The sequence below is a fragment of the Heliangelus exortis genome, chromosome 3 (genome assembly GCF_036169615.1).
Source record: "Heliangelus exortis chromosome 3, bHelExo1.hap1, whole genome shotgun sequence".
In the NCBI taxonomy this organism is placed as follows: Eukaryota; Metazoa; Chordata; class Aves; order Apodiformes; family Trochilidae; genus Heliangelus; species Heliangelus exortis.
Window position 1 is genome coordinate 81,202,921 of NC_092424.1, and position 27,830 is coordinate 81,230,750.

At 38.3% G+C, this 27,830-nt stretch overlaps 1 protein-coding gene across 2 annotated transcripts in view; it reads left to right on the forward strand.

Moving 5' to 3' along the window:
* UBE3D (ubiquitin protein ligase E3D) overlaps positions 1-27,830 on the forward strand; it is an 86,965-nt gene that overhangs the window by 40,482 nt on the left and 18,653 nt on the right. Inside the window, exon 9 of one of the 2 annotated variants that reach the window (XM_071741476.1) lies at positions 10,371-10,509. The exons of the other annotated variant lie outside the window; for it this stretch is intronic. Coding sequence (XP_071597577.1) covers positions 10,371-10,509 — 139 coding nt within the window. The remainder of the gene's footprint in view (positions 1-10,370; positions 10,510-27,830) is intronic. 2 annotated transcript variants of the gene reach the window in all.

Below are 27,830 nucleotides of genomic sequence, written 5' to 3' on the forward strand. Positions count from 1 at the left end.
TATGTGATCTCTCCTGTGTCCCAGATAATAATTAGGTTTTATTTCAATAAATAATGGGAACATTTTCTTGGAATGCCATTGTGTTCACATTGCCTAATTATTTAGTCTGGATACAAAATTCTGATTTTTTGGGCATCGAACTGGCAAAATAATCTTTAAATCTGATGAAGCCCCAGACTTATCTCTTGAATTGTGGGATTTTCTTCTGCAGCATCTGGCAGATTTGAAGTTTTGTCAATAATGGATATTGCAACTGGGCAGACATGACACAGTTGCTGCTAATATGTAGATATTTTAATCAGATTTACCAAATTTGGAAGTCATCTGGTATGTTTTTTGGGTAAGTGAACCCAGTATTTTTGGACTGACTTCAGTAATGTATCAGTTGAGCTTAGGAGGAATTCAAACATGAAACTGGAAAACAAGTCAATTGCAGTTGAAACTTGGAGTTGAAATAACTTAATTCTTGAACTTGCATTTGTGATTCTTAGAATTATTACAAGAGGTTGAAAATGGCAAGTGTAGTTGTCTTTAAATCTTGGACATTTTATACTATTTTCTTTTAAAGTAGATACACATAAAATTCCTTGCTAGAGGGATGCAGATTAGTTCACTGCCTCTGTATTCATTATAAGAAGTTCTGCTCTTTGAAAGCTATCTTTGCTGGCTTCTCATTCAAGCTTTTCTTATGCATTTGCTCTTTGAATAATTTGCTCATCTGAGACTTGACCAGGTGAATGGAAGTGAACTAAATGCCATTTAAAATGAGATGAGTCTTTTCTTTCTAGAGCATCTGCCCCTTAACAAGTCTGGGCAGGCTGTTCATGAGGTTTTTGGAACCATTTGTACTGAACTAGTTAAAAAAACTATGTATTTGATCTGCCTTAACACTGTTCTGGATGATGTATTTAGCCTTTTTGATTACCTGTTTATCAACCTTTCATGTTTAGATGGAGCAAAGTAATTCCTAGATACCAAACATAACATTTGTACGTAGGGAATCTTTCTGTTGATGTAAAAGGCTCTTGTGTTTGTGAAAGAATACTTGGCACTATGTGATTTATGTTCTGCAATATAACATGATGACTTTTAAATTAATTTTGTAGTTTCATGAAGAGCTGTAAAGTCACCTCAGGAGAGTAGTTCTATTGATAGCATCTGGGCATTCAAAAATCAAGACATGCTAATATGTTTTCCTCCTCTATTTTAATTGGAGTTCCCAAACTGTGGGAGGATGAGGAGAGAGGAAGGAGGCTGCAAAATCATTCCTCATTAAGAGTTTGGTAGTGTAGCCCAGGAGAGAGCAGACATTTCATGGTTTTGCTGAGACTTCTGACTGGTGTCCTGATGCCTGGAGGTTGTCTCAGGCTCTGGGAGGGAAGGTGAGCTGCATACAGGAGATGCTGAATAGTGTGCACACAAGTAGGAGGAGACTCCCTGAGGGTCAACAGAGGTAACCACCAGAAGTATCCTTTGATAAAATTCTGTAAATTCTTGAGGCTGGCTGTCACGGTTTAACACTGGGCCGGCAATTAAACCGAGTAACAGACGCTCTCTATTAATCTCTCTCTCCTCCCTGATAAGAAAGGAGAGAGAATAAGGGAGAGAAACTTATGGGTTGGAAACTAAACTACACAACTTTAATGAAACACTGATGATAAATAGGAAAAATTACTAAATATATACCAATATACAGGAAAATGGATACCACATTCCTCCCCCCTCTCCCCCAATAACTCTCACGTCACCACCGAGGCTGCAGGGCAGCCCTGGGAAAGTCCAGGCTGGACTCCTGGAGTTGGCAGCAGTCGGGAACTGGAGGCAGGAACACACAGATATGGGCTGGCACGGATCAGGACCACAGGCAGGAGAACGGATGGGATCCTTCCAGGATGCCGGGTGAAGGAAAAAGAAGCAGGAAAGGCAGGAAGGGCAGGCAGCCGGAAACTGGCGGCAGGAAATGGATGGCTTGGCCCTCGTGATGCCTCAAATTTATACTGAGGATGACGTATATGGGATGGAATACTCTGTTTGGTCAATTCTGGCATCTATCTTGTCCGTTCCTCCCCAAAGGAGGGATGCAGGTGGGACCTCTTTATGTTTTCCTCAGAGCTGAGCAGTGTCCTTGGCTCTGCACACCAGTCTCTAGCAGTAACTATAAACATCAAGTGTTATCAGTCCTAGAAACACACACTGTCTGAGAAACTTGCTGTTAATTTCAGCAAGTGCAACTACTTACAAGAGACCTAGTTAAAAGCAAAAGTACAAGACAGAAAATCACCTTTATCCTGGCCCAAACCAGGACACTGGCTTATGCAGGTAAATATGTTTTATTTCTAAACACAATCTGTGTGACCGTACTTAGTTTGCCTTGGCAGTTACCCCCACCCACCGTCCTTCTTCTGCCCCCAGTTTTTTAACACATTGAAAGATTTTGGAGATAAATGGCCTGAATGATACTTTCCCCACAATATTTATAAAACAAGCAGCTTTCTAGATGAGAGCATCCTTGTTAATACCCCCGATGAGAAAAAACTATAGGTTGAAACCAACAGTTAAGAGTCTGATGAGGAAGGCATCCACTCCACCAGATGTCACTAGTCCCATGAGCAGGTGGAAATGCTTCCATAGGATTATATGAAGTTTTCTTGGGTGAGCTATCTGGAATTGCTTGCATTTATTCTAGGGCGATCTTATTAATATCAGAAGTTGGCCTGAAGGAGCTTTTAGATAGTACTTTGTTTTATTACAGCCCTATTTCTACCCTTCAGGAAATGAAAGTTAGGAGACGAGGCTTACTCCCATTTTCCAGAGGAGTGTCCTTTGTTTTTCTACATACCTGAAGTGCTGGAAAGTTTAAAAAAAAAAAAAAAAAAAAAAAAAGAAATTAAAATGTGACTTTGGAATCTAAGTACTGGGTTGATACACACTGGGAAGGGAGGCTTTTTAGGTCAATGCTGCTGCTCACATTTGATATTCCCTGGAAGTAAGATGACGTGAGTCAGGCTTTTAGCAGTGGGTAAATAGCATGCTGCTCTGTGTCCTCTGCAGCCATCCTAAGCACAGTAGTCTACAGTTATTGCCATGTATTAGGGAAGTTATGAGCCATCTGTTCAAATTTAGAGTAAGATGTATCCAGGAAGGAATCAGGAGTTGCTAATGGTGAAGAGAAGTATTTTAAGGGATAGGCAAAGCTATCCCTTAATTCTGAGTTGTAGGCAGATCCAAGAAAAGTGCAGCCTAGAGTCACAGAACTGTTGCTAGTCTAGTTGGTGATGGCCATCAGTGGTGCTATCTTCCACTACGGTGAATTATCAGCAGTGATCTGGCTACAGCAATCTGATTTTTATTGTTTTCAGAGAAACTATTTGAATTTTTTCCACCTGGGATGCAGTAAGAGATTAAAAACCTGCAGCTTAAAGCCTTAACACAACCATAAAAGTGAAGCAGCACATTCTAAAGCATTGGCCATGCAGTTTTTACGAGGGTAATTTGCTTCTCCTTTTAGTAGGACCGTGTTGCTTTGCTGCTGGGAAGTCTGCAATCACATTGTACTTTGGAACTGCACCATCAGTTCTGCATAGTGTGGATGTTCAAGAGCAGTAATAGCAGACTTCAGGCAGTGCCCAGCAAGAGCTGAGCTCCTGTGCTTTTCATGGTTTTTTAGAACTTCTAAATTGATTTCTGAGTTCTGTACCCAGTTCTGTACCCAGCTAAGCAAAAACGATGTAGGTATTTTTTTAAAAAGTAGTTTCAAGGAAATACATTACGAAACTGTTGAATTCTGTCTGCCAGACAGAATGTCTTCCTACTATGTCTACATATGTTTGAGCAACACAAGCCCAGCAGGAGCTGTTTTCCCCAGGAGCTTGTATTTGTCAGTCAGATGTTTTAAAGCAGAACTTCAGTGTAACTGATGGAAATTTGCTGCAGTCACAATTTGCTGCAAACTCTCCATCTTGCAGATGAATGGGGAAAGAATTTCCTCATAGGTAGTTACTATTATAAGTTGGCTCTGTGGATATAGCTGCTGCATCTTCCTGCACTGTGGTTTTGCTGGTAGGACATATCCTAGGGAGTACCTGGCAGGCTTGGGATTTTATATCCAAGGTCAGTTCCCACAAAATTAAAATTCCCTTTCCTTTTCATTCTGTGATCAGCCTATTTTTGCTTACCTGGTGCTGAAAGTAAATAAAGATGATAATGTATTAGTTATAGTCACTGACCATCTGTGCATGCTTTAAATACTGTCATGAATTTAAGCTCAGTATATTGCATGTGTTTGTGGTCCCACACATCTAGGTGTCCCATTAAACATGTCTGCCTTAGACATTACTTGATTTAGCTTTTCATACACTGATTTTCAGTATATTGAATTTTCAACTTAAAGTTTGAAAAATAGATTAACACCTGATGATCTTTCTTTGTGATGTTTAAGCTTTATTTCAGTGATTCTTGCAGCTGAAATTCTGTTTTGTCTTTTGCAGACAGTATACAGGTGGTGCCGCTCTACAGTGGAATTAGAATATTTTATGATGATGGGGTTTGCAACTTAAGATTAATGCTTTTGAAATTGCATAGCAGACAGATGGAGGATGGAAGGCAATGTAGAAAAGTGGCTGGTGAACACCCAAAAATCTTTAGTCTGGAGAAGCATGGGGAGCATTACGCTGAAATTACATGCTCTGAGGCAGAGTTACTCCTGGACAGGAGTAAAATCCATGCAAAAAGTTGCCTTATGTTGAGATAGCTTTCTGTGCTCCAGAGGAACAGTGTATTTGTAAACAGCCTTCTCTGTCTTGGCACAATATACTAGCTCAGTTGTTTCGTTTTTTGTTTTTGGACTTTACCACTTTGAGAAAAAAATAATTTATTCTTTGGGCTATGTACAGGCTTCATTTGCGCTGATAGCATTTTTTAACAGCTGTACCAAAACCTATGTAGTTACATTTAAGTTGTCCTATGGCAATCAAGTCTAATAAAAATGATGGTTAGTGTGAAACAGAAAAAAAAGAACTTAGCCTGTACTTCACAGTTTGAGAAAGGCAGCTTTTACTTCTCTCTCTGACTTGGTTTAAAATAATCAAAGCATGTCAATGAGTAGCAAAATAATTTAAAATATAAATTGTTTTTGTAATGGATTTCCAGTTGAGCTCTTTTTAACCAGACTCCAGATGCATATAGTTTTGCCATTCAAAATATGTAAACTCAAAAAAAAGACAGAAGGCTGTTAATAATGGCCATGTGTTTGTGTATAGAACTCTTATATCTACTTATATTAATCTATAGAAATAAGCATACTTGTATAATAATAATATGAATAATTTATATGTAATTAGATATAGCTATGGTGAAGGGACTCCAGCACAAGTCCGGTGAGGAAGGGCTGAGGGAGCTGGGGGTGTTCAGCCTGGAGAAGAGGAGGCTCAGGGGAGACCTCATCACTCTCTACAGCTCCCTGAAAGGAGGGGGTGGCCAGGGGGGGGTTGGTCTCTTTTCCCAGGCAGCTCCCAGTAAGACAAGAGGACATGGACTTAAGCTCTGCCAGGGGAGGTTTAGGTTAGATATTAGGAAAAAATTCTTTCCAGAGAGGGTGATCAGGCATTGGAATGGGCTGCCCAGGGAAGTAGTGGATTCTCCATCCCTGGAGATATTTAAAAAGAGACTGGATGTGGCACTCAGTGCCATGGTCTGGTAACTGCAGCGGTAGTGGATCAAGGGTTGGACTTGATGATCTCTGAGGTCCTTTCCAACCCAGATGATTTTTTAATTCTGTGATACTATATTAAAACATATGTACTATATACTACTTATATCATATAACACCACTATAAGGATCATATATCAGGAACTTCCTTATAATAATGTTTTACAGAAGAGTGTTTAAAATTACTTTAAAGCATAGAAGCTCAGTTGATTAAACCTTTATCCTGCCTCTGTAGTGATGCACTGAAAAAAATAAGTTTTAAATCTTAGAGCTGGAGATTGCCTTGTTGTCCACTGTAGTCCATTGCAGTAAATCTAAAAGGATACCTCCTCCTGGGTCTCTGGATCACTGCTCTCAATCTTCTTACTTCCCTTGATAAGTTCCTCTTCCCCTGCTCATTTCCTTGCAAGGACACCAGGGGGTTAAATTTTTGTTCTTCCCTTTGTTTTCTCATATCGGAGGTATAATACCTATTGGTCACCATGTGACTAGAAGAGGTCCCAGGGAAGATTTGCTCCAAAAACAAATGACACTCCCAGCTATTGAGGAGGAATAATGAACAGCATTGGGAGAAGACTGCAGATATTTGTTCAAGGAGGGAAAAAGTGACTCTATAAAAAGAATTTTTTTTTTCAAAGGAATTTGCTGTATGCTGTGGAAGCACTGCACTTCTTAGTGTTCCATATTATTTAAATTTTGGCAAGAGTGTAGTAGCTAATGAACATGCATTGATTTTTATGTAATTTTTAGATCAGTGCAAGGATAATTAAAAATATAAATAGCTTAGCCTCCAGGTATATTAAGTATATAGACACACATCATCAACCATAATTTAGAATTGTTTTTGGATTAAATCATTTTTACAAGTAGTTATTTAATTTAACAGGTTTGTCCTTTGGTTCCCTAAAGTCATCTGCCATTTATATCAAAGCCATAGCTCGTGGAGAGGGCAGCTTTAACAACATCCAGTGAACCCTCAGAGTCAGGGCTGAGCTTCTGTCAGGTTTTATATTAGATTCTTCAGCATGGCCTTGGTTCAGCAAAACACTGAAGCCATAGCTAATACAGTAATCTCCTTCAAGGGTTTCACAGCATTTGGAGCCCTAAAATAGAGAGCACATTTATCTAGGTTGTAATTATTGGAGTCAATTTAATCCATTGCCTTGGTAGCAACACTGAGTAGTGTTCTGAGTAAGAGCTGTTTCATTTTCCAGTTTCGATCTTTCTAGACTCTCCTATGTTAAAATATTTATAAAAGCAGCCTGACAAAACAGAAGTGGTGGTGAAGGAATGAAAAAAAAAAGGCTTACCTGTTCCTCCTTAAAAGTTGACTAATTTTTATTGCTGAGACAGTTGCATTTTGCAGTGAATGTGATGCACGGTGAAAGTTGATGAATCGCCTTGGCACTGCTAGAAGAGGCTTCTTTTGAAAGAAATGCAATCTAATAAGAAGTCTGGTCCAGTTTTTCAAAATCTTCTGAGAATCTTTTTTATTTTTTTCATGGTTTTGAAAAAGAGAGATTTCTCTTGCTTCATTGACATGCTGTGAATAGTTTTGTGTAGACTGAGGCCATTGTGGGTGGGTTCCATGACTTGATGGGTGACTGTGCTTGTTTGCTAGTACTTAGATCAAGGAATTATTAAATAAATGTATTTCATTATTATAGTATCTTAAAGCTTACTTTTAAGGACATAATTTTAAAATGCTACTCTGACCTGTGTAGGCATTTTAGCAATTAATTGGGATTCATTACATAATAAGCAGTGGACAAATAATGTTCTCCAATGCATGGTGAATCAGGTGTACTAATCGAAAACATTGTGATCAATTATTCCCTCTGGAGAAGTAATTGTCTCATCTTTAGCCTTATGTGAGCAGTTGTTTTCAGTTTTTGCTCATGTCTGCTTTCAGAATTGATTGGTTAAATTTCAAATAGCTGTTGTTGATTCTTAAATATTTTCTTTTTAGAAATCAAAATTTCCCTGTATTTATCATTACTATCAGCTAAACAGCTTTGAAAATATAATTTGATTTTTTAAAAATATCTTTCACATATTACTGTAGGAATTTTACTTTCCTAGCTCTTTTTCTTTGACTGGTTACTCATATTGTGCTCTAAATTTCTCCTCCAAACAACCCTTTCTGTAGAGAAAGCATTGAAAAGGACAAGAGGGAAGATAGTCTCAGCCTCTCATCTTTATTTCTTGTTTTGAATGCTCTACTCTGTCAGTTTAGGATAGCACATAGTTATTTTCTGTCAGCATCTAACACAGTAACCAAGTTTCTTCCCCTTGAGGAGAATTTTACTCTGTTCCCTTTCTGGACTACTTCAGTTCAGTTCTGAAGTATATTGAACAGTTTGATAAATGTTCATCACATGTGGTTCTGTCTTTCTCAAAATGAAGTTATATGAAGGTTTTAACTGTGTCTTTTAATCTTAAGTCTGTTTATTGCCTTTTCATTCATATCTTGTAGATGAAACAGAAGGGGTGATTTTGAAGTGTTACTTTTATCTGCAGAGGCTGCATCACAATTTTGGTTAACACAGGGAAGATCTCTGACTCTTGCTCTTACTGGAGATCAGTTAAATTATCACCAACCCTTCTTTCTGCCCAGAAACTTATGAGTTTTTCTTTCCCAGTTATCCTCAACCCACAAAATTGTGTGTTCTTAACTAAAAGCACAAAGTCTCTCAATTTGGCTCAGTTATTGGGAGGCTATGAAGGATATCTTCACTTTGCTTGTAGAAGCTGGTATTTTTCTACATAGAAATTTCTGAGTTTATGCTAATACTGTCTCAGATAAATACCACTTGAATATCCACTCTATGTGTTGCTGAGCTCCATCAGCAGCATTTCTCTGGAGTAACCAATGTGGATTTCTCCTCACTACTCAGTTTTATTAGGAAAACATGAAACTTCCTCAAACCTAATATATTTGAGCTCGCTATTAAAAAATTTGATTGCAATAGATCAAGAGGTTTAAAAGTTCTGGGGGATAAAGAAGAGGGAGAAAACAGGAAGGATGGAAAGACAGGATGCTTAGAATGATTTGGGTTTTCCTGTTGGTGCAATTGCTGGCACACAGAACTGGATGATGTTGATTTACAGAGATGAGTTAGTGAAAAATGAAAAAATTCACTCTGACATATCCTTTTCTTAACTCAGAGCATGCTCCTATTTTGGACTGGCTTGCTGAGTATGTTTTACTACATCCTATTGTTTTAAAGCCTGGTTTCTAAAGCTGCCTCATATCTTCTTCAAACAATGTCAAGGTCAATACATAGTGGTGAGATTTTACCTGTCATAAAGTCAGTCCAAAGTAGATGCAGTCCAAAGTAGATGAGCCCTGTGATGACTTAGGAAATCTGTGTGGAGTTTATGAATTTTAGTTGATGCTGAAGGATGATTTTTTTTTTAGTCATCCTGGGAAGACTTCTTTGCAACGCAGAAAAGTTGAATGCTTGCAGAAAGAAGAGCATAGAATAGCATTATTCCTCTTGTTAACCACACTTTTCTCCAGCTTATGTTTTATTTCCCCATATTTCTTTCAGCCATCAAGGCAAAGTGTTTTGTACTGTCTGGAAATTCTGCTGGCTTTTGCCTTTACTCACAAAAGAACAGGCTTGGCTCTGCCTGCTATTTCTCAAAGGAAGCTTAGAAGTAGGAATTCACTACTGAGTGAAGGTGTAAAGGAGCAGGAGAAGAGAGCACATATTTCCAGAACAGCTGGATAAATTTAAAAGTGAAAGTTGATGCTAAAATGATTTATTGAAATGGTAACGTCTTGGACATGGAAGGCTAACAAATATTGTCTTCCAAAATGACATTTTCAGATCTACTGAGAATTATTGGTGTCCATCTTGCTTTGGAGTATCTAATACTAGCTGCTCAGATAAAATTATTAAACTTACCAGATCACTGATCAGTTTGACAGCTTGTTCATCAAAGAAGAAACAAGCCTGAACAATAGGAAGTGGAAGGTTCCTGTGTTTTGAGTTAATCATGTTGAACTAATCAAGTTTTCAGCAGGAGTGAGAACTGTTTCTTGAAATGTGTTTTCAGAATGTTGTTTTTATGACTACTTCTAGAAATCTTTAGTTCTTTTAGTACATCTTAAAGCAGAAAGCTATACGAAATGAACTGGGACTGAGTTTTTGCTTGGTATAGACTGTTAGTAGCGTTCCAGTGAGAGCATCATAAACATCAATTTCAAGGATCACATCTGCATTCCTATCTTTTCAGAAGTAAAAAGACTTTTTTTCTTTCTAGCAACAAAATAAACAGTGGGAACATTATGGTTTATGTAGAATACTGTGTGTGTAAAAGCACTGTATGATAGGAAGTTGCCAGTGGCAGATGAAGTTTGATTCAGAAATAATCGAACTTTGAATTAGAAGCATGAACAAATTGCTTTGATGTATGCTCAGTTTTCCTTTCACATTATGTGTCTTTTTGTAAGATTAGTGGTGTGGTGAAGGTACTTTAAATGCACTTGGTATTTGTATTTCTGGTAAAACACTTATCTGTGCCTTGTAGAGGGAAAATGTGAAGATAGTCTTTTGTCACAATGCTATGACACATTCTAATATTTATTTGAAACTTGGGGTTTAGATATATCTTAAAAGAATTTAAAAGTTTCTTCATTTGTTTAACTTTATAGTCTTGCTGATGCATGGGAAAAAGATACTGGGGTTCATCCTTTAAAGTTTCCATCAGAAACATGTTTGGAATTACTTCTGATATTGGGTTTGAGTACCACCTCTCTGCCACCTTCACTTCAATGCATGAACTCCTTCCAGGTAAGGAACAGATGCTGTTTCAGTATAAAAATGTTCTAGGATATCCCTGGGGCCCATAAACCCTTTCAGAGTAAATGTCTTCTTTAGTTGCATGAATCTCCATTATATTAAATGTAGCAGTGGAGAACTTCTTGTTAGTCCTCAGTTCAATTGTATTAAATGTAGACCAAGGCAGGAAATGTCATTGGATTTTTAAGCAGTAAGTTACTGTTTAAATTAAATTGGATGTTTAAGGAAATTTCATCAAATTTAGGCTGGAGTATCTATAATCATTAAATAAAATCTTATTGGCTTAAAAAACAAAAGTAATCCTTTGCTAAATATAAAGATTTCTAGTGGCAAAAAACCCTGTATTATTTTTCTATATGTTACTGCTGAAATTCTCAGCAGTCAGAATTTTTTCTAAGGCAGCATTGTGGCAGGCATGTGAAATTATGATTTGCATTTATCATGTGTCTGAAGATGTATGGCTTTTACAAATGAATACACAGACATCTCAATTCATGATGAAATGACATCACAACTCAACTTTTTTTATGATTGTTCTGTCTTCCCTTGGAGTTACTTACTCCATCAGTTGTGTACTCATGCAAATATAAAGTAAGCAGCTGTTGAGCAGTTAGCATACCTGAATCTCTGTTTGTTTTGACAGCTGTGGAAGAATCATCATCTTAGTGGAACTGAGAGTCCTAAGTTTATAGCCTAAAATCCAGTTGCTTCTGGTTTGTCTATACTCCCACTTTGTAGTTACAGCACATATAATTAGCATTCCTGAGTTATGTTTACTGAAAAACAATCTTATTGTAGAATTTTGGAGCCAGAAAGAACACGGTCATAAACCAAAATCAAGTAATTGATTTTAATAGAGTTGCACTGAAATACAACAGCTGAAAGCACATCTAGATGTTAGGAAATAAATATGCACCTGCTTTGCATGTTGCCTTTGCATCTTGTGAGCTTGGAAACAGGGTAGCTGTTTATGGTGAACTCTTAGGTACCTCAGCAGCCATTGATCATTTCAGCATGATATTTTAATACTCAGTTATACATGTGGAAACCATAAAACTGAAGAGTATTCTGGATGCTGGCAGAGTGAGATCACAAAAATAGCAAGTTTCAAAGATTGTCTAGTACTAATTATCCTGCAGCTGAGTAGCCTGTATTTCCTGTATTAAGAAGAGAACATTCTGGTTGTCTAATCCAGGAGGATGTCTTCCTTGTTCATTACATTGCCAGTGGTCTGTGGTAAAGCCCTCTCTGCTTTACCCATGATATTTAAATAGAAATTTTTTCCTGCATGCTGAGGCTGTATGGTCCTGCCTTGTTTCAGTCCCAGGTTGTACACTTAGAATTTCTTTTCCTTTGTGTATCTGGGTATACATAAGAAGTAATAAATGACTGTAAACTGTTATAGATATAAATCAGTAAACTGAGAATGGTTTTCTACCTCAGAATAAGGAGAACACCAGACTTTTCTTTTTACTTGCCAGCCTCTCATAATTGTGCTTGAGTGCTCCTGGGTCATTTTATCATTTTGAGGCTGTCTCTGGAAATGAACTGACACCTCAGAGGCCTGCCATGTGCAGCCTGGAATTGAGTCAGGGGTAGGGTTATGTCAGCCATGGGGGGGAAGGCCCCATGCATCTCCTGGAGACCCTCTGTCTACAGCCTTTGCAACTCAAATTTCAGTGGAACCACTAAAAGCAAAGCTGGTTGTGCTTTGCTGAAGTGAAGTACTGTTGAGGACAGCATCTTCCAGCACTTGGCAAAGTAGGTGATGTGACAATGCCCAATCTTGGTTGTGAACATGGTTTCAAGCTGAAGATGCATTTTGAGCTGATTCCCAGTGTCTGTGGGCTCTCAGCAATAAGAAAGGCAAAAATTCATAGTTTTCGAAAAGCCCAAGTTCTCAAACCTGCTCTGATAAGATTATGGTGTATTTTGCCACTTGGAAGAAAAACACTGCTTTGACAAACCTCTGGCTCCAAATTTCACACTCCTTGCCAGATAGTCGGTATCACCAAGTGTTTGTCCTGGAGGGTAAACACTATCCAGGAAAATATTGGTTTGTTATATTCATTCCTGAGAGCCTGGTTTGGATCCCACTTTGGGAATCCATGAATCAGAAACAAAGTTTGCCCGTGATTTTCACTGATGCCTTACAATGGGCTACAGCCTTACCAGATTTTTGGTTTGTTTGTTTGCTTTTACTTGGCTTGCTTCTTTGTACTCATGTTTACTTTCTCTACTGCAAATATTAGAATTATTTGTTCTAGTTTTTCTGTATTTTGCTTGGAAGAGGTTGGCAAGATCTGTGGAGAGCTTGAATAATGATACAAATGCTGTTGCCTGAGCATAAGATCCTGTGCATCCAAAATACTGCAGATTGTGAGCACTGGGAAAATGACAAAAACTAGGGTTTTTTTTTTTTGGTTTTTTTGTTTGTTTGGTTGGGTTTTTTTGTGGTAGATCTGCAGTGGTCTAGGAAAAAAAAAATCTGTATCACAATAATGCTTGTATTTGAACTGAAAGCAATTGCAGAGTTTCCTGTTGCCCACACGTGGCAGTCTTGTTCAACAGGAGACCAGACTCTCCCAGCTGAATGCTGGCATCTGAATTCTGGGGGAGTTAGAAGGCAAAATAAGCTAAGAAAGAGCCAGAATTTTCTCCTTTCATAAGTGCTCCTGCTGTTCAAGTGGTGTGGAGCTGAATGGACCACTAGTTTCCACTGCCTCATTTTTTTATGTTCTGATACATTATTTTAAAATGCATCTAACAGGCAGCTGTGTAGGTAGTCATCCAAAAGTTGCAGTTAAACTCCTGAGATAGTATCAGTATAGCTTTAGAACATCCAATTGTTTGTAATTAGGTTGAGAAAGATGATCTCAGCCATACCTTGATGTTGTTTGAGGTGGTATTTACCATCTCTCTCTAGCAGATTACAACACTGCAGTGTTGACAAGCCAAAATTTTTGTTGGTATACATTGACACTGGATGATGTTTAGGTTGTAAAAAGCCCACAAAGGAGATATGCTTATTTGCTAATCATTTCTGTAATAAACTCTGTTCTGCTTTGGGCTCTGAAAGTGCTCTCTGGGACTAGCTTAGCAGACTCTGTATCTGTGCTGAGACATAAATTACATTTTATTTTCCAACAGTGTGCTACTGCTTAGTATCATAATACTTGAAATCACTTTGCAATTCCATTTTGACTCTGTGAAGATCTTTCAGTGTGATTTATGTTGCTGGAGCAGCCTGGAGGAGAGGCTCAGCAGCTTTGTTGTATAGCTCTCTGCTGAGTTTAAGGGGCTTGGTGCCCACTGCAGCCAACTTTTAAGCTTTCCAGGATGATGGTCCTAGGTGCTAGATTGTCTGAGGCTCATCTCTCATCTTCTCTGTGTAGTTACCCTGACATTGTTCTAGTGGGCTGTAGAGAGTTAAATTTTAGCAAGCCTGAGCCTGGAATCTGCTGAGGGATCAAAGGAGGTAGACAAGTTCTTGCTGGTTGATGGCTGCCTGCAGGTTTACTGGAGAACATGGATTTGGAGGTTGTAGCCAGGGGGGGGTTGGTCTCTTTTCCCAGGCATCCCTCAGCAAGACAAGAGGGCATGGACTTAAGCTCTGCCAGGGGAGGTTTAAGTTGGACATTAGAAAGAATTTCTTTACAGAGAGGGTGATCAAACATTGGAATGGGCTGCCCAGGGAAGTGGTGGATTCTCCATCCCTGGAGATATTTTAAAAGAGACTGGATGTGGCACTCAGTGCCATGGTCTGGTAACTGCAGCAGTAGTGGATCAAGGGTTGGACTTGATGATCTCTGAGGTCCCTTCCAACCCAGCCAATTCTATGATTCTATAATTCTATGATTCTATGATTTTTAGCCCTGACTTTCACCTTCCCAGGCTCATACCTTCCCTCACCCATACCAAGGATGTCTTGGATCAAGTCAGTAGGATTGACTGAGACACTTGATATTTATCTTGGAGCAACACAGAATGCAGTAAGAAGGGAGAGAGAGATTTACATCTAGAAAAGATTAAAATAATTTTTAGCTTGCTTTTGCTCTGAATATTGTTTATCCAGTCTCTCTTCAGGCCTGTAACACTGTAAGGAAAACTGTGTTACCTTACCTGGCTCTCCCCCCACCCGAGCTGTCAGCCCTTTGCTTTAGGAATGACAGACCTGGACTTTATTATTCTTCTTTATTATTCTTAATACTTGCAAGCACTTGTAGCTACCACCCACTTGAGTTATCCTGTACTTTATCAATGAGCTGTTCAGCTGCTACTTCTCAGTGCAGTCTGGGAGGGGGTGTTGGTACTTGAGAGCCTACAACACAGAAACAGTTAACAGGGAAAAGTGCTTAAAAGTGACAAGCAATCTCTGCTGTGTTTTGCTAACCTTATCTCATCCTCAAATTCAAACACAGGGAACAGAAATGTCCTGGATATTGGATTGTTATGATGATGTACGGGGCTGTTCAGCATATTCTCTCTCACTGCTGTTCCTGGGGGAAACCAGGCCTTTTACTTCCCATATCAAGGCACTATTCATAAGGCTACAGGCTGGAACAAGAGTTTGCAGAGTTAAATAGATCAAGGTTTTATTTTTACTTCGACAGCTTCATGAAACTGAAGGAGGTTTCTGATTAAGAACTACTGAGCAGTTTCAAAATTTTGCTGGAAATAGCCCTTCATATTCTTCGGTGCTACATCCAGTGCCAGTGGTATCTTAGCAGCACACTGTCCACTTTTGTTAAGAGAAGTAGAGCCAGTGCATAAGACAAAAACATAAGACAAACACAAAAAGTGTTTGTTCCTTTGTTGCATTAAGCACTCCTAGAGGTTTCTCTGAAAGAAAACTAATTTGCATTTATTTTGCTTAAAAAAATGGAGGAAAAGTTTGTCCCAGAGCAGCCTATCATTTAAGATCTTTTAATCAAGTGCAGAAAACTTCCTAAAAGCAACAGGTTTACAGATATGAAGTAGCAAGTTGCTCAGAAAGTGTAAGAATGAATCAATGTGATATTATTTTTAGTTTATTTGCTCTAATATATTTATACCGCAAGTACTGAAAAGGCTCATGAAGGGCAAAATACAAAATTAGTGCTATCTCTCAGGTCTGCACATGGTCGGAACTAAAGCAGGCCTTGATATTCAATATTTTTTAATATTGATAGTTTTATTTTTTTATGTGTTTGTTTATAAATGTATAAAAAGCACTTTCGAACTTGTTTATCACAAGAAAAAATTAGCCTAGGATGTATGACACTTGCAGATGCACCTTGATTTCTGACAATACTTTTTGAAGTAAAGTAAAATATATAAAAATCTGCATTCCTCATCTCGTTCACTTCTGGGCATTTGAAGCTGGAAAAGTTGCACAGATGCTTTTAAACTGAACTCCATTCCTTTGCAGTACTGCCAAACAGCAGCAAAGACAGGACAAGCTACTCTTGTTCAAAATTATTAGGGAAATAATAATATAAGAAATTAAAATATCAAGAGGGAAGGAATGGCTTTCAAAATACTGTGTCCTTTATTAAACTACTCCAAAGAGGAAAAATAAGTAGGTCTATTTATGCAGTAAAATAGCCTATTATATTTTTTAAGCATTTTTGCTTACTGAAGATCTCCCAGAAAATGAATTACAGATTTGAATATGTATATTCTGAAAGATTTTGCAGACAACAGATGAGTTCCTAAATACTGTACAATTTATTTTTTTTTACAATTTTTTTTTAAAATATTTCTCTGAATCTTTCTCTGAAAGTTCTGAATGAACATTGATAGTAATATGGGGAAATCCCTCCAAATACATTTCAGTCTCTTGAAATACGATCATTTGTGTTTCCCTGAACTGATCAGTTTTACAAAAAGTAGATGACAGTGAGGAAACCAAGTGTAATTAGTGTTTGCCTCTTTTGGCTACTCTTATTTTCCCCAAACTGAAGGTGGCCTCCTTTTTGCAGATTAGGATAAAAGTGTCTGCTATGTGCTTTTTCTAGTTTTGGCTAAGTGGGATAGGTTGCCAGGATGACATAGGGTGGATTAATTTTCTGTTTTATTGTTATGATATGTGAAAGTTTTAAAGTTTTATTTCAAACAATTTATTTTAAATATCAAAAAATCACCGAGGCCTTATGTAGTCCATGGAAAGCAGATGGGTTTTTTGTGCTTTTTTAAAAATACACAAATATTTAATTGACTTTAAAAGATGTTACAACGTCTGCATGTTCAGGGATTTTGATTGTGTTTTTCTGCATTTACTGAAAGCAATAATAAATCTGTTGAGAAGCACTGCAGAATACTTAGGAAAGCAGTTATAAAATGATATTGAGCAAATGCTGACAAGAGCAACCGATGTTAAGAGAGTGTTTCAAAGACAAATCTGAATACTTGTTTGCAGAATGGTAGAGATTTCTATTCTCAATTAAGAGGTTATAGTCTTGTTTTTCTTCCTGGCTACAGAATTATCCTTCATTAAGTTGATTTTTATTATGCTGCTTGGGTTATCTCGCTCAGTTTTTGCTGTAATCGTTTTCAAGTAGTTTTAGTGTTCAGTTGTATTTCTTCAAGGTTGATAATGTTCATCTCTTTGAACATCTCTCAGGACTTCAAGCTGAAATGGAACAATTTTTTCTAAAACTATGATGAGTGTTTTGAAGTCTTTCTTGAACCTGTACTGAGAATGTATCATACTACTAATTCTGCCTAAACTTTATTAAAACATAATGTCTCCTAGCTGAGAGCTGTTGGGCTCTGTGTATGCAGGAGGCTTATGGAGCAATGTCCTCTACTTCCTTGTGTTTCCCATATATAACTCATCTCTATCTGCAGCACAGGCTCTCTCTGGGCTATGGTTTTGTGGTATCTGATGCTGCTTTGAAGATGCTGATGGGAAGGTATTATTTCACTTACGTAACATTTGGCATTGGCTACATTTCCTTTAATGGAAAAGAGCTGCACATTTATATTGGCCTGAAACAGAACAAAATCAATCACATGGAATGCCAAACTGCATCTATGAATGGGAAAAATGCAGGTTGAGCATATCTGTGGAAGCACAAAATTTTGTGATTACTTCAATGCTCAGTCATGGAGAGTAGAGACCCTGACAGCAGTGGGCCTTAACTAAGATCCAAAATTAATCCTCAGCTTCACAGAAGAGCTAAATGCTTCTTTTCTTCCAAGACAGTTCTCCAATAGAGAAAAGAACAAGAGAGAGTGAACTGGGGCATATCCTAAACAGAAATAGACTTAATTACAAAAGCTCTGTGAGCTCCCAGTGTGTATGTACCATGCAGCAAGTGCCTGCTATGGAAATAGAATCCCCTGCTGCTGGAGAGGGAAGCTTTGCTGGAGGAACCAATACATTTGCATGCAATTCCCTCTGCTTAGAACCCAGCAACAGCCACCTATAACATCAGTATCTGGTAATACATTTCATAAAAGTTTTCTTAGAAAACATGCTGAAATATGTGATTTACCATTTAGATATGAATATACAGTTGACTGCAGAAATCCAGTTTATTCTGGTGTAGTCCGTGTTCTCAGTCACTGAAAAGGAGTGAAGACAGAGTTAATTAGGAATGAAAATGTTGGATTGATACTTCTCATTTTATTTCCTGTTTGCATCTGTTGAGAACAGTCTGCTTTTCCAAAGTAATTTTTAATTTTTGAAAAGTGTATCTGTTTCATGTCCATCATGTGCTATTAAACACAAACTGAAAGTTTGTGTTCTTTATGAACAGGCACCAAACTCCTGTTTTTACCAACATGTTCGACATGGTTTGTAGGTTTTGTAGGGTGGCTTTCCTCCAAAAACTTGATTTCTCTTAGTTAGTCTTGGCTCTGTCCAGGTCATAGTTAATAGATTGACTTATGTGAGGAGTAAGTTTCAACTCCTAGCCAACAAGGTACAGAAATCTGGTTATCAGCTGCATAGAGGTAGATAAGTAGCTGTTGCTTTGAAAATAATACTGGGTCATTGGACAGCAATGATTTTGTCATGGAAATGTTTCCCTGAAGTTTCATGTTGTTATGCTGTGTGCTTTGTGAATGTGTGTTGTTATGGAAAGCTATGATGCTGCTATTTCCCAAACTCCAGAGGGAAGCCCTGACACTACTTATTAGGTCCAGAAAGCTGTGCAGAAGAAAAGATGTATTTATAAGGGTGCTTCTTAGTAGGCTTCCAAGTGCTTTAAAAATGGATTCGACCCAATTGGATCATAGACTAGAATAGGTATGGTGTTATCACACATTACAAAATTTTGAGGGATCCTGAAGAAGGATGTTACTGAATTCTAGCATTTTATGAGCAGCCAGAGCAGCTTGCCAAAAGCACTCAGAGCAGTTCAAATGTTACATGTTCAAAAGTTGGAAACTGTAATGATGTCTTCAAGGAGACAAATGGACAAATATACAGAAGTCTGCAAAGCCAGAGGATAATAATTGAATTGATGACTTGACTATGACAAAGTACACAGTAGAAGAAAAGGAAGGAGGATTGTTAAGTTCTCCTGTTTTATTGTCAGTTGAAAATGAATCTGGAGTGGATCTTTTGGTGAAGAACTCTCCAATGAGAAATGTACACAGCTTGCCTTGCCTCAGAAGCAGAAGTCCATCATTCTATTGCTGTGTCAGTGAAGAGAGCAGTGTGCTCAAAATCTCTGTGCTTAAATCATAGCTCTTTGATCTGTGGGTGGTGGCTGATGACAAATGGTAGTGCCTGAAAGCTCTTGCTTGTTAAGGAAGAAAACTTTATGTTTGGGTTTTAGGAAAGCTAGGATGTGCAGAAAGATACCATGGGGAAACAAGTGGGATCTCTGTCTGCCCAGAGGCAGTGAAAGACCTGAAGGGAAGTGTTAGAGATAAGACAGACCAGCTGCTCTCTTAGTAGGCTGGTGCTGTTTCTGTTGACATAGACCAGCACAGTTCTGACAGACTGTGGGTAAGATTATTTCCAGTGTCTCTAAGTTGCTTTCTGCTTTGACCACTGAAAAAATCAGTTGTGTGGATATTAATTTGTCATATAGCTCCACTGTTTATGAATTAAAGGAAGGTGTTCTCCACGTGGGTGTGTGAGGTGTTATGTTAGTGTATGCATCTTAGTAGGGCTCCTAGACTAAGATTTGGAACTCCCCTAGGAAGGTATTGATTCCTAGGAATAGGAAGAAGGAAGAGAAGGGCAAACAAGTGTGTAGGCATTAACACAGCCTATGGAAAAACTGAGCCCGTTTTGCCTCCAACAGGAAGCTGCTGTGCCTGAAGGTGAAACCTGATGACCATTTAACAGAATGCAGAAAAACTTTCAGAAATCTGAAGATCATGGGAAGTGCTAGGAGGGCAGAATGTGATTGCTGCTAGGACTTTTGCCCAGGCATTCTGTTTAATGTTTCTTTATCTGTTTTCTGGCAATCTGACAAGTAAAGTAGGAAGCGATTTTTCCTTATGAAAACAAAATATAAAAATATTATTCCCTTATCACTAAGGTGAACTATAAAAGCATAGAGAAAGAGACTATTTTAAAATGTTAGTTCCCAGTCTTCATTTTTGTGAGCTGTGGCATTGTGAATTGATGAAACAGATCAAGGAGCTCTATTCCTTCAGTTACTTTCAGTGAGCTTGAATCTTAACAGGAAAATAGAAGGGAAAATTAGTATTAAGGACTATGGCTATATGGAAAAGGACCTTGTCTGGAAACTTGTGATGGTGTTATTTTAATCTCACTGACTCTTTTATCTGTTCCATCCACTTCCAAGGTGTTTCAGAGTGCCTTACATTCCTAAATATCCTGAAAATGACTGTACATAGCACTGTTCAGATGTTCTTACGTTCTGTGACTAGTACCACTGACCCTAGTTCTGGTTCTTGTCAATGACTCTTTACTTGCACAATCAGTTTTAGATGTAAGTTCTCCTTGCTATTGGTGCTTCAGTCTTTGACACATTTACTGTTTTCAAGTGTAGAAGTCCCACTGAATAAAAAACAAGTGTCTACCACAGGAGGAGACTAGCTAACACATTTCGTTTTTAACTCACCACAAGAGCCTGCTGCTTACTCTTTATTTCATGTTTTCATTCAAAATCTATTCCATTCATCATCTGCCAGCTTTTCAGAAATTAAATTCTTGGTTTTTCTCTTTGTTGACCACTTTGGGTTTTCTGCACTTAAGAGTTTCCACCTTACTTTCTTTTTTTATTAGATACCATTTTATTTGGTGTCTGTACCATTTCTGAACAGACAGTCCTGTAATTCTCTTATACATTTTAACCAGTTAGAAACTAACTTTTAGTACTTAAAATTATCTAATTGGATTTGCCTCTTTTCAGGTAAGGTACAAAAACCGAGACTAGGGGTGACCAGCAGGACTTTATATTCTTCTTTGTAACAAACTAGGATAAAATTTACTTACTTTTAAAAATTAGTCTGACAAACACGCAGAAGCCTTCATATTTCAGGTTGCATTCTCTTCTTCCACAGAAAGCAAATGCGTTTTCAGCTGTATTTTTATAGAGCAGTAGCTACTGACTAGTTAGATTAATCAAAAGTGTAAATTCTGCATGGTTATTCTGGGGATATGTTCCATTAAGTGGCTGCTTTTTCTATTTTAAGCTGCTATTTAGAATGTGAATTTAAAACTTAGAGTGTTCTGTTCTGTAAGCTTTTACTCTCCTACTTTTTATTTTCTACTTGTTTTTTCCCTCTCGTTAATTGTTCTTTCTAAAAAATCTGAACTTAATCCTGGTACCAGTGAACAAAGCTGAAGATTTTTTTTCAGTTTTAAATTTTCAACCTAGCATTCTTTGAGAAGAAATTCAACAGCAAATATAATTAAATCCATGTGATACAAAAAGACAATTAAATACAATTAAAGCCATGTAGCTAATAAATCCCCAGGGACTGACATGTAACCATATAATTCTCATATAAAAATGAGAATTTCAGAGAAAGTTTTCTCTAATCAAGAGCTGATGCTGTTGGAGAACTGGAATTTGGGAAGTACTCCACTGCTCCAGCAGTTACTGCTCCTCTGAGCCATCCTAGGAGGAGTCAGAATATCGGTGAAGCCAAAATTTAGATGCAATTTAGATGTATGAGAATAATTAATAATTAATTAAGCAATATAAGAATATGTATATAAGAATATGTAATGAAATATATACAAGAATAATATGGCTTAATACTAGCATTGATTTTCAAAGAGGTACCAAATTGTGTTTTATATTGTTTTTTAAGTTACTCCTGAGTGAGTTTGGGAGGAGGCCATTCTCCCATTTGCCTGGTTTTTGGACCGTCTTCTGAGGGCTCTAGCACTCAGCAGAGCTGTATCAACAACACCAGATTTAGGTGAAGCAGAGCTCCAGTTCATCCTGGAACTAATTGTGCTCCTGTGATTTAGTTAAAATCGGAGGTGAGACACTGTTTACATGTTTTTAAGTGTAGCTCAGAAGCTGAAGAAAACCTCAGTGACACTTGTTAGTTAATCATGTTATGTCAGCCTTCCCTGTCAAGGCAAAACCTGTGTTCCTAATATGAAACAATGCTGAAGAAGACTGTATCTCTTTAAAAACATTACTGATACTGGTTGAAGTTAATTATACTCCTTTTCCAATCTGCAGTCAGAGAATCTACAAAATGGCTCTGTGCCTGATTCTTAAAACAATCCATAATATTTTTTTACAAATAGGTTATCATCTCAAAAAAGATCCAAGTCGCAGGAAGAATAATTTAGGATAAAGTCATTATATTAATCTTACATGCTGCTCCATTTATGTAAAAGTGACTTGCCAGTCCAGTTTTGGCCATTCCAGTAAAAATTGCTGGATTGCCTTCAGTTCTCATTCAAATGAACAAATACTGACTGGTTTTGAAAGCCAGACAATCTATTATGGGTATCCACCTGAAGATTTAGGAGCCTGTTTCTCCTCTTATAAGCTTAAAAATGATAGAGAGGGTCCCTCAGTAGTTGCAGCTTTGCTTTATTTAGTTTGTGTTGTATTATAGAGATGCACCTGAAGTGTTTGTGATGATTGCTCAACATTGTAGGCAAGGACCTGAACCTACTGAAGTTAATGTCAAAACTCTCTTTGTATTCAGTGGTGCAGAACTGGACTGCAAATGAATAAACCAGCCAGCTGGATATATTGTACAGAAGTAATTATTGCAGGCTCTCTGAAAGTTCCTCATTAATGCTGTTGCATGTGAACTTTGCAAGCAAATGCTTGAAGCTAGTCTCTGATAGCTTTTTGTTAGACACATGAATTAATAAGTGTGGCTGCTGGTTCATGGAGAGGGTTTGTGTTGTTTGTCATTTCTTTGAAGATTTAAAACAGTATAAATTATTTAAAGGCTTCGCTCCATTATCTGAGGTGAAAAAAAGATGCTTACAGTGTAGTACTTCCTTATACTCTGCAGTTATTGATATCATGTAATATTTATATGCCTGGGTAAGTATAGATTTTTAATAGAAGAATTTATTTAACACTGGACAAATGCTGCTCATAAGGGAAAAATTTTCCAGTTCTTTTTCATTAGTGCTTCATTATGCTTCATGACAGTCTCACCTCTGTGCCCAGTAAGATCATGGAGCAGATCCTTCTGGAGGCACTGCTGAAGGAGATGGTGAAGAGGTGATTGGGGATAATCAACACAGCTTCACCAAGGGCAAACCATGCATGAAAAACCTTGTGGCCTTCTATGAAACGGTCACAACATCAATAGACAAGGGAAGAGCAACCAATGTCATTTACCTGGACCTGAGCAAAACCTTTGACACTGTCCTACATGACATCCTGCTCTCCAAGGTGGTAACATATGGTTTTGATGGATGGACCACTCAGTGGATTAAGAACTGGCTTGATGGCCACACCCAAAGAGTGGCTGTCAATGGGTGCATGTCTAAGGAGGGCAGTGACAAGTGGAGTCCCTCAGGATCAGTACTGGGTCGGGTCTTGTTTAACATCTTTGTCAGTGACAGGGATGGTGGCATTGAGTGCACCCTCAGCAAGTTCCCTGATGACCCCAAGCTGTGTGTGCAGGTGACACACTGGAGGGAAGGGATGCCATCCAGAGGGACCTTGACAGGCTGGAGAGGTGGGCCCATGCCAACCTCATCAAGTTTAACAAGACCAAGTGCAAGGTCCTGCACCTGGGTCAGGGCAATCCCAAGCATTGATACAGGCTGGGCAGTGCCTGGCTTGAGAGCAGCCCTGAGGAAAAGGACTTGGGGGTGCTGGTGGATGAGAAGTTCAACGTGAGCCATCAGTGTACACCTGCAGCCCAGAAAGCCAACCAGATCCTGGGCTGCATCAAGAGAAGTGTGGCCAGCAGGTCCAGGAGGGGTGATTCTCCCCCTCTACTCAGCTCTCATGAGACCCCACCTGGAGTGCTGCATCCAGTTCTGGAGCCCCTGCTACAAGAAAGACAAGGATGTGCTGGAGTGTGATCAGAGAAGGGCCACGAGGATGATCAGAGGGCTGGAGCACCTCTCCTATGGAGACAGACAGGGAGTTGGGGTTGTTCAGTCTGGAGAGGAGAAGGCTCTGAGGAGAGCTTATTGTAGCCTTCCAGTATCTGAAGAGGGGCTACAAGAAAGCTGGTGAGGGACTTTTTAGGGTGTCAGGAAGTGATAGGACCAGGGGGAATGGATTCAAACTAGAGGAGGGGAGATTTAGGTTGGAAGTTAGGAAGAAATTCTTCACCATGAGGGTGGTGAGACACTTGGAACAAGTTGCCCAGAGAGGTGGTGGAAGCCCCATCCCTGGAAGTTTTTAAGGCCAGGTTGGACAGGGCTCTGAGCAACCTGATCCAGTGGGAGGTTCCCTGGCCATGGCAGGGGGTTGGAACTGTATGGTCTTACAGGTCCCTTCCAGCCCTGAAAATTCTGTGATTCTGTGATTCATGCTTCTAGCAGTGAACTAATTTAGTTTTACTCTTTGTGTTCAAGGTCCGTATGTTTCTTCTCTTCTGTCTTATTTCGGTGTGTCTGTCTTCTAAACTGGCTTTGTTTGTGTTTTATAGTTGAGGAGAGATGATCACCCAGAGAAAGAAAACAAAGGGAAAAGTGCAAAACACTTTTTTTTTTTTACTCAGACTTTGTGTAATACACAGTGAATACATCTCTATAACTCTGCCTACAATGTATGTAATGTGAAAAAGTGAGGTACTTAGAAAAGTCTCTCAGATTTAAAGACTAGAAGGTTTATTTTAAAAAGTCATCTAAAGGAAAATTAATTATTTTAAATAAATAAAGGCAGGTAGGATCAGTCCCATTATAAAACTAATCCTTGCACATGCAAACAACCATGCTCATTTAATTTGGCTTACTAAGGAATATAAGGGTTTGGGGGATCAAAATCCCTTTTGGGATTAATCTTTTTTGAGTTTTTTGTCTATGCAAAATTGGATTTTATATAAAATGCTTACATTCCGGATACAAAATGAATGAAATGTGGCAAGTGTTCCAATTGAATAAAAAAATATCTGCTTAAATGGTCAGTAAGGTAGTAAGGGGTTTAGTGTGAGAAGTCCAGGAGAATGATTGTTTTCAAAGTCTGGGGCAAATATATTTGTTTCCTTTTTTTCAGTGACTCAGTACAATTGAATTAAATGTTTTCCTGCAGAAATGTTAAGTGCTTGGGTTTAGTCTGTACAAGTTATTGGTGTTTATCTTATAGAGGTAAATTTTGAGCAACTTCAGATTATTTCATTCAGACCTTAAGGTCATGCTGTGATACTTCACTTTGGATCTTGCACATTTCACCCTACATTCTTGATAATAGTCTGTCTACATTTCTACTAACTTGTGCTATTTTTCATTGACTGAGTTTTGTGAAGTGCTAATTTATCTTTTTTATAATGCAGGTAGTTAGGTTTCATAAGTATATTTTTAGTGGCCTTGCTCTAAGGAAGGAGTTTTAAGTAGTACTTTGGAAGTTTTAGAACGGACTAATGCACTATAACAATTATACTTCAATAATCCAGAATCATACCTCAAGGGAGTAATGACTCCAGTGTATATTTTGTTCATATATACTTGTCCTTGATAGTAAAATTGGATTAAAAAATAAGAAGAAGTATATAAAGAAAGAAGCTGGAAAATTGATTCTCCTTGAAGGTCATTAATGTTTTCTAAAAAGAAGATAAAAAGTGAACATAAAAATCTCATTGTTAAAAAAAGTCATGCTAGCTTTGTTTTCAATAAAAATATTTTTATCAGTACAAGAAAAGGTGTAATAATAAAAAAACCTAATTCTTATTTTAATCTGAAACTGGAAAATATTCATTCAGTGGCTGAAAAATAGCCAAAGAAAAAGAGGGGAATTAAAGAATCTTGAAGAGAAAATGGTTGGATGGAATTACGATGTGAAGGATAGATACATATTATATTGTAATATAAAGAAAAAAGTGTGTGAAAGGGAAGGAAAGGAGAAGGTGAGTCAATCAAAACTGGAAAATAATTTTAAATTCAGAAGTATTTTCTGACCAGTATTTGATTGAAGTATCTTTCAACTCAGTGAAAGAATTGATACATAAAAGGAAGCTTAGGAAATGACTGGAAGAGAGAAAGTGAACTTTGTAGTGCACCTAAAGCCCTCAAAAAAAGAGTATAGTAGCAAATCTGTCTTAGAGGTGTTACAAAACACTGGTTTGACTTGAAGGATGCCTTGATGACCAGTCTTGGTAAATGAGCTGCTTCACTTAAAAACATCTGTACAACCAAGATATGTTTACAGAGTCATTTTGGTTGGAAGTGACCTCTTGATATAATCTAGTTCCAGAGTAGGTTGGCTGGGACCATGTCCAGTTAGGTTTTAAATACTTTCAAGGAGGGAGACTCCACGACTTCCCTGGGCAACCTGTGCCCGTGTTCCTCCATCCTTACAGTAAAAAGTATTTTCTTGTGTTCAAAAAGAATTTCCTGCTTTGTAATTTGTGCCACTTGTGCTGTTAGGGGGGCTCTACTGGGAAGAGTCTGCCTCTCTCATCTTCACTCCCTCATATCAGGTATTTGTACACATTAATAGGATTTTTTCTGCAGGCTGAACAGTTCCAGCTCTCAGTCTCTCCTCATATGGAAGATGCTCCAATCTCTTAGTCATCTTTGAAGTGTCTTGTTATCCCTCTATTAGCCCTCAACTTGCTTCAGTAAATCCATATCTTTCTTGTACTGGGGAGCCCAGACTCGGACCCATCACTCCAGGTGTGACCTTACCAGTGCTGAGCTGAGGTGAAAAAACATCTCCCAGAACTGGCTAGCAACACTTTTCCTGAAGAGAAGTAGAGAACACTTTAAGTGTCACACTTTAAGTAACCTGATTCTCCTTCACCAAGGGTAAGTCTTCTCATCCCCATCTCACCTACTGGTCTCAGGGTCCCGGGATTCCTGCAGGCTGGTCATACCAGTAATGACTGAGGCAGAGAGGGCACTGAGTACCTCAGCCTTTCTGGGTTCTTTTTCAGTCAGGCCCCTGAAAAAGAACAGGCTAGTGCTTTCCTAACTTATTTCTTGTGTCTCATGAATCTATAACAAACCACCTTCTGGCTCAATTAGTTCTCATCTTCTGCTAAAGGGGTTTGGTGTTCATGGTGATGGTTGTTGTTGCAGTTAATAACTGGAGTAAGTTGGGACTTAAAGAAGCCATCTCTATTTCCACAACATAGGGCTGGCTGTACCTATTACACGTTTCCCTGGATCTCTCCAGTGAGGGCTAGGTTGGGAGTGCAAATATTTGTAGTGAATACAGCAAGACTTTTTGCTGTAATACAGGTAGTAACAAAATCTGTGGACTTTGAGTTACCTGTATCCTGAGGCAGTAGTCCCTAAATAATCTCATTATTCCACCCTACTGCGAAAGGAGTCCCTAAATATCCCAAATGTGTGTGCATTTATGTGTAATTGCAGTTAAGGTCTTTTACTGGCACCAGTGTTTTAACATCTATTTTATTTTGAAATGGATCTCATTTCAGCCAGTTAGTCAGAGTGCTGCCAAAGCCCACATGTGAGCTGTGCTTAACAGAGATAAATGAGTACAACTTGTCTCAAAATCCATTTGTTTTTTTGCCTGGATCACTTTTCATAATATGATGGGTGGCCTACTTTTGCAGGGATGAAAAATTATTTTCCTGTTCTTTTGTGACATCACAGGTCTTCTAAACTGTTGCAGCCTTTTGGAAGAGGTGGCATTATTAGGATGGATATTAATTATTTTCAGACTGCTGACACATCACCTCTGCATAATCTATATTTGTCTCTTGAATGTTCCTCTCCTCTTGCTAATTATAGGTGGTCTTGAGGGAGTCAGCTTCCTAAGTTA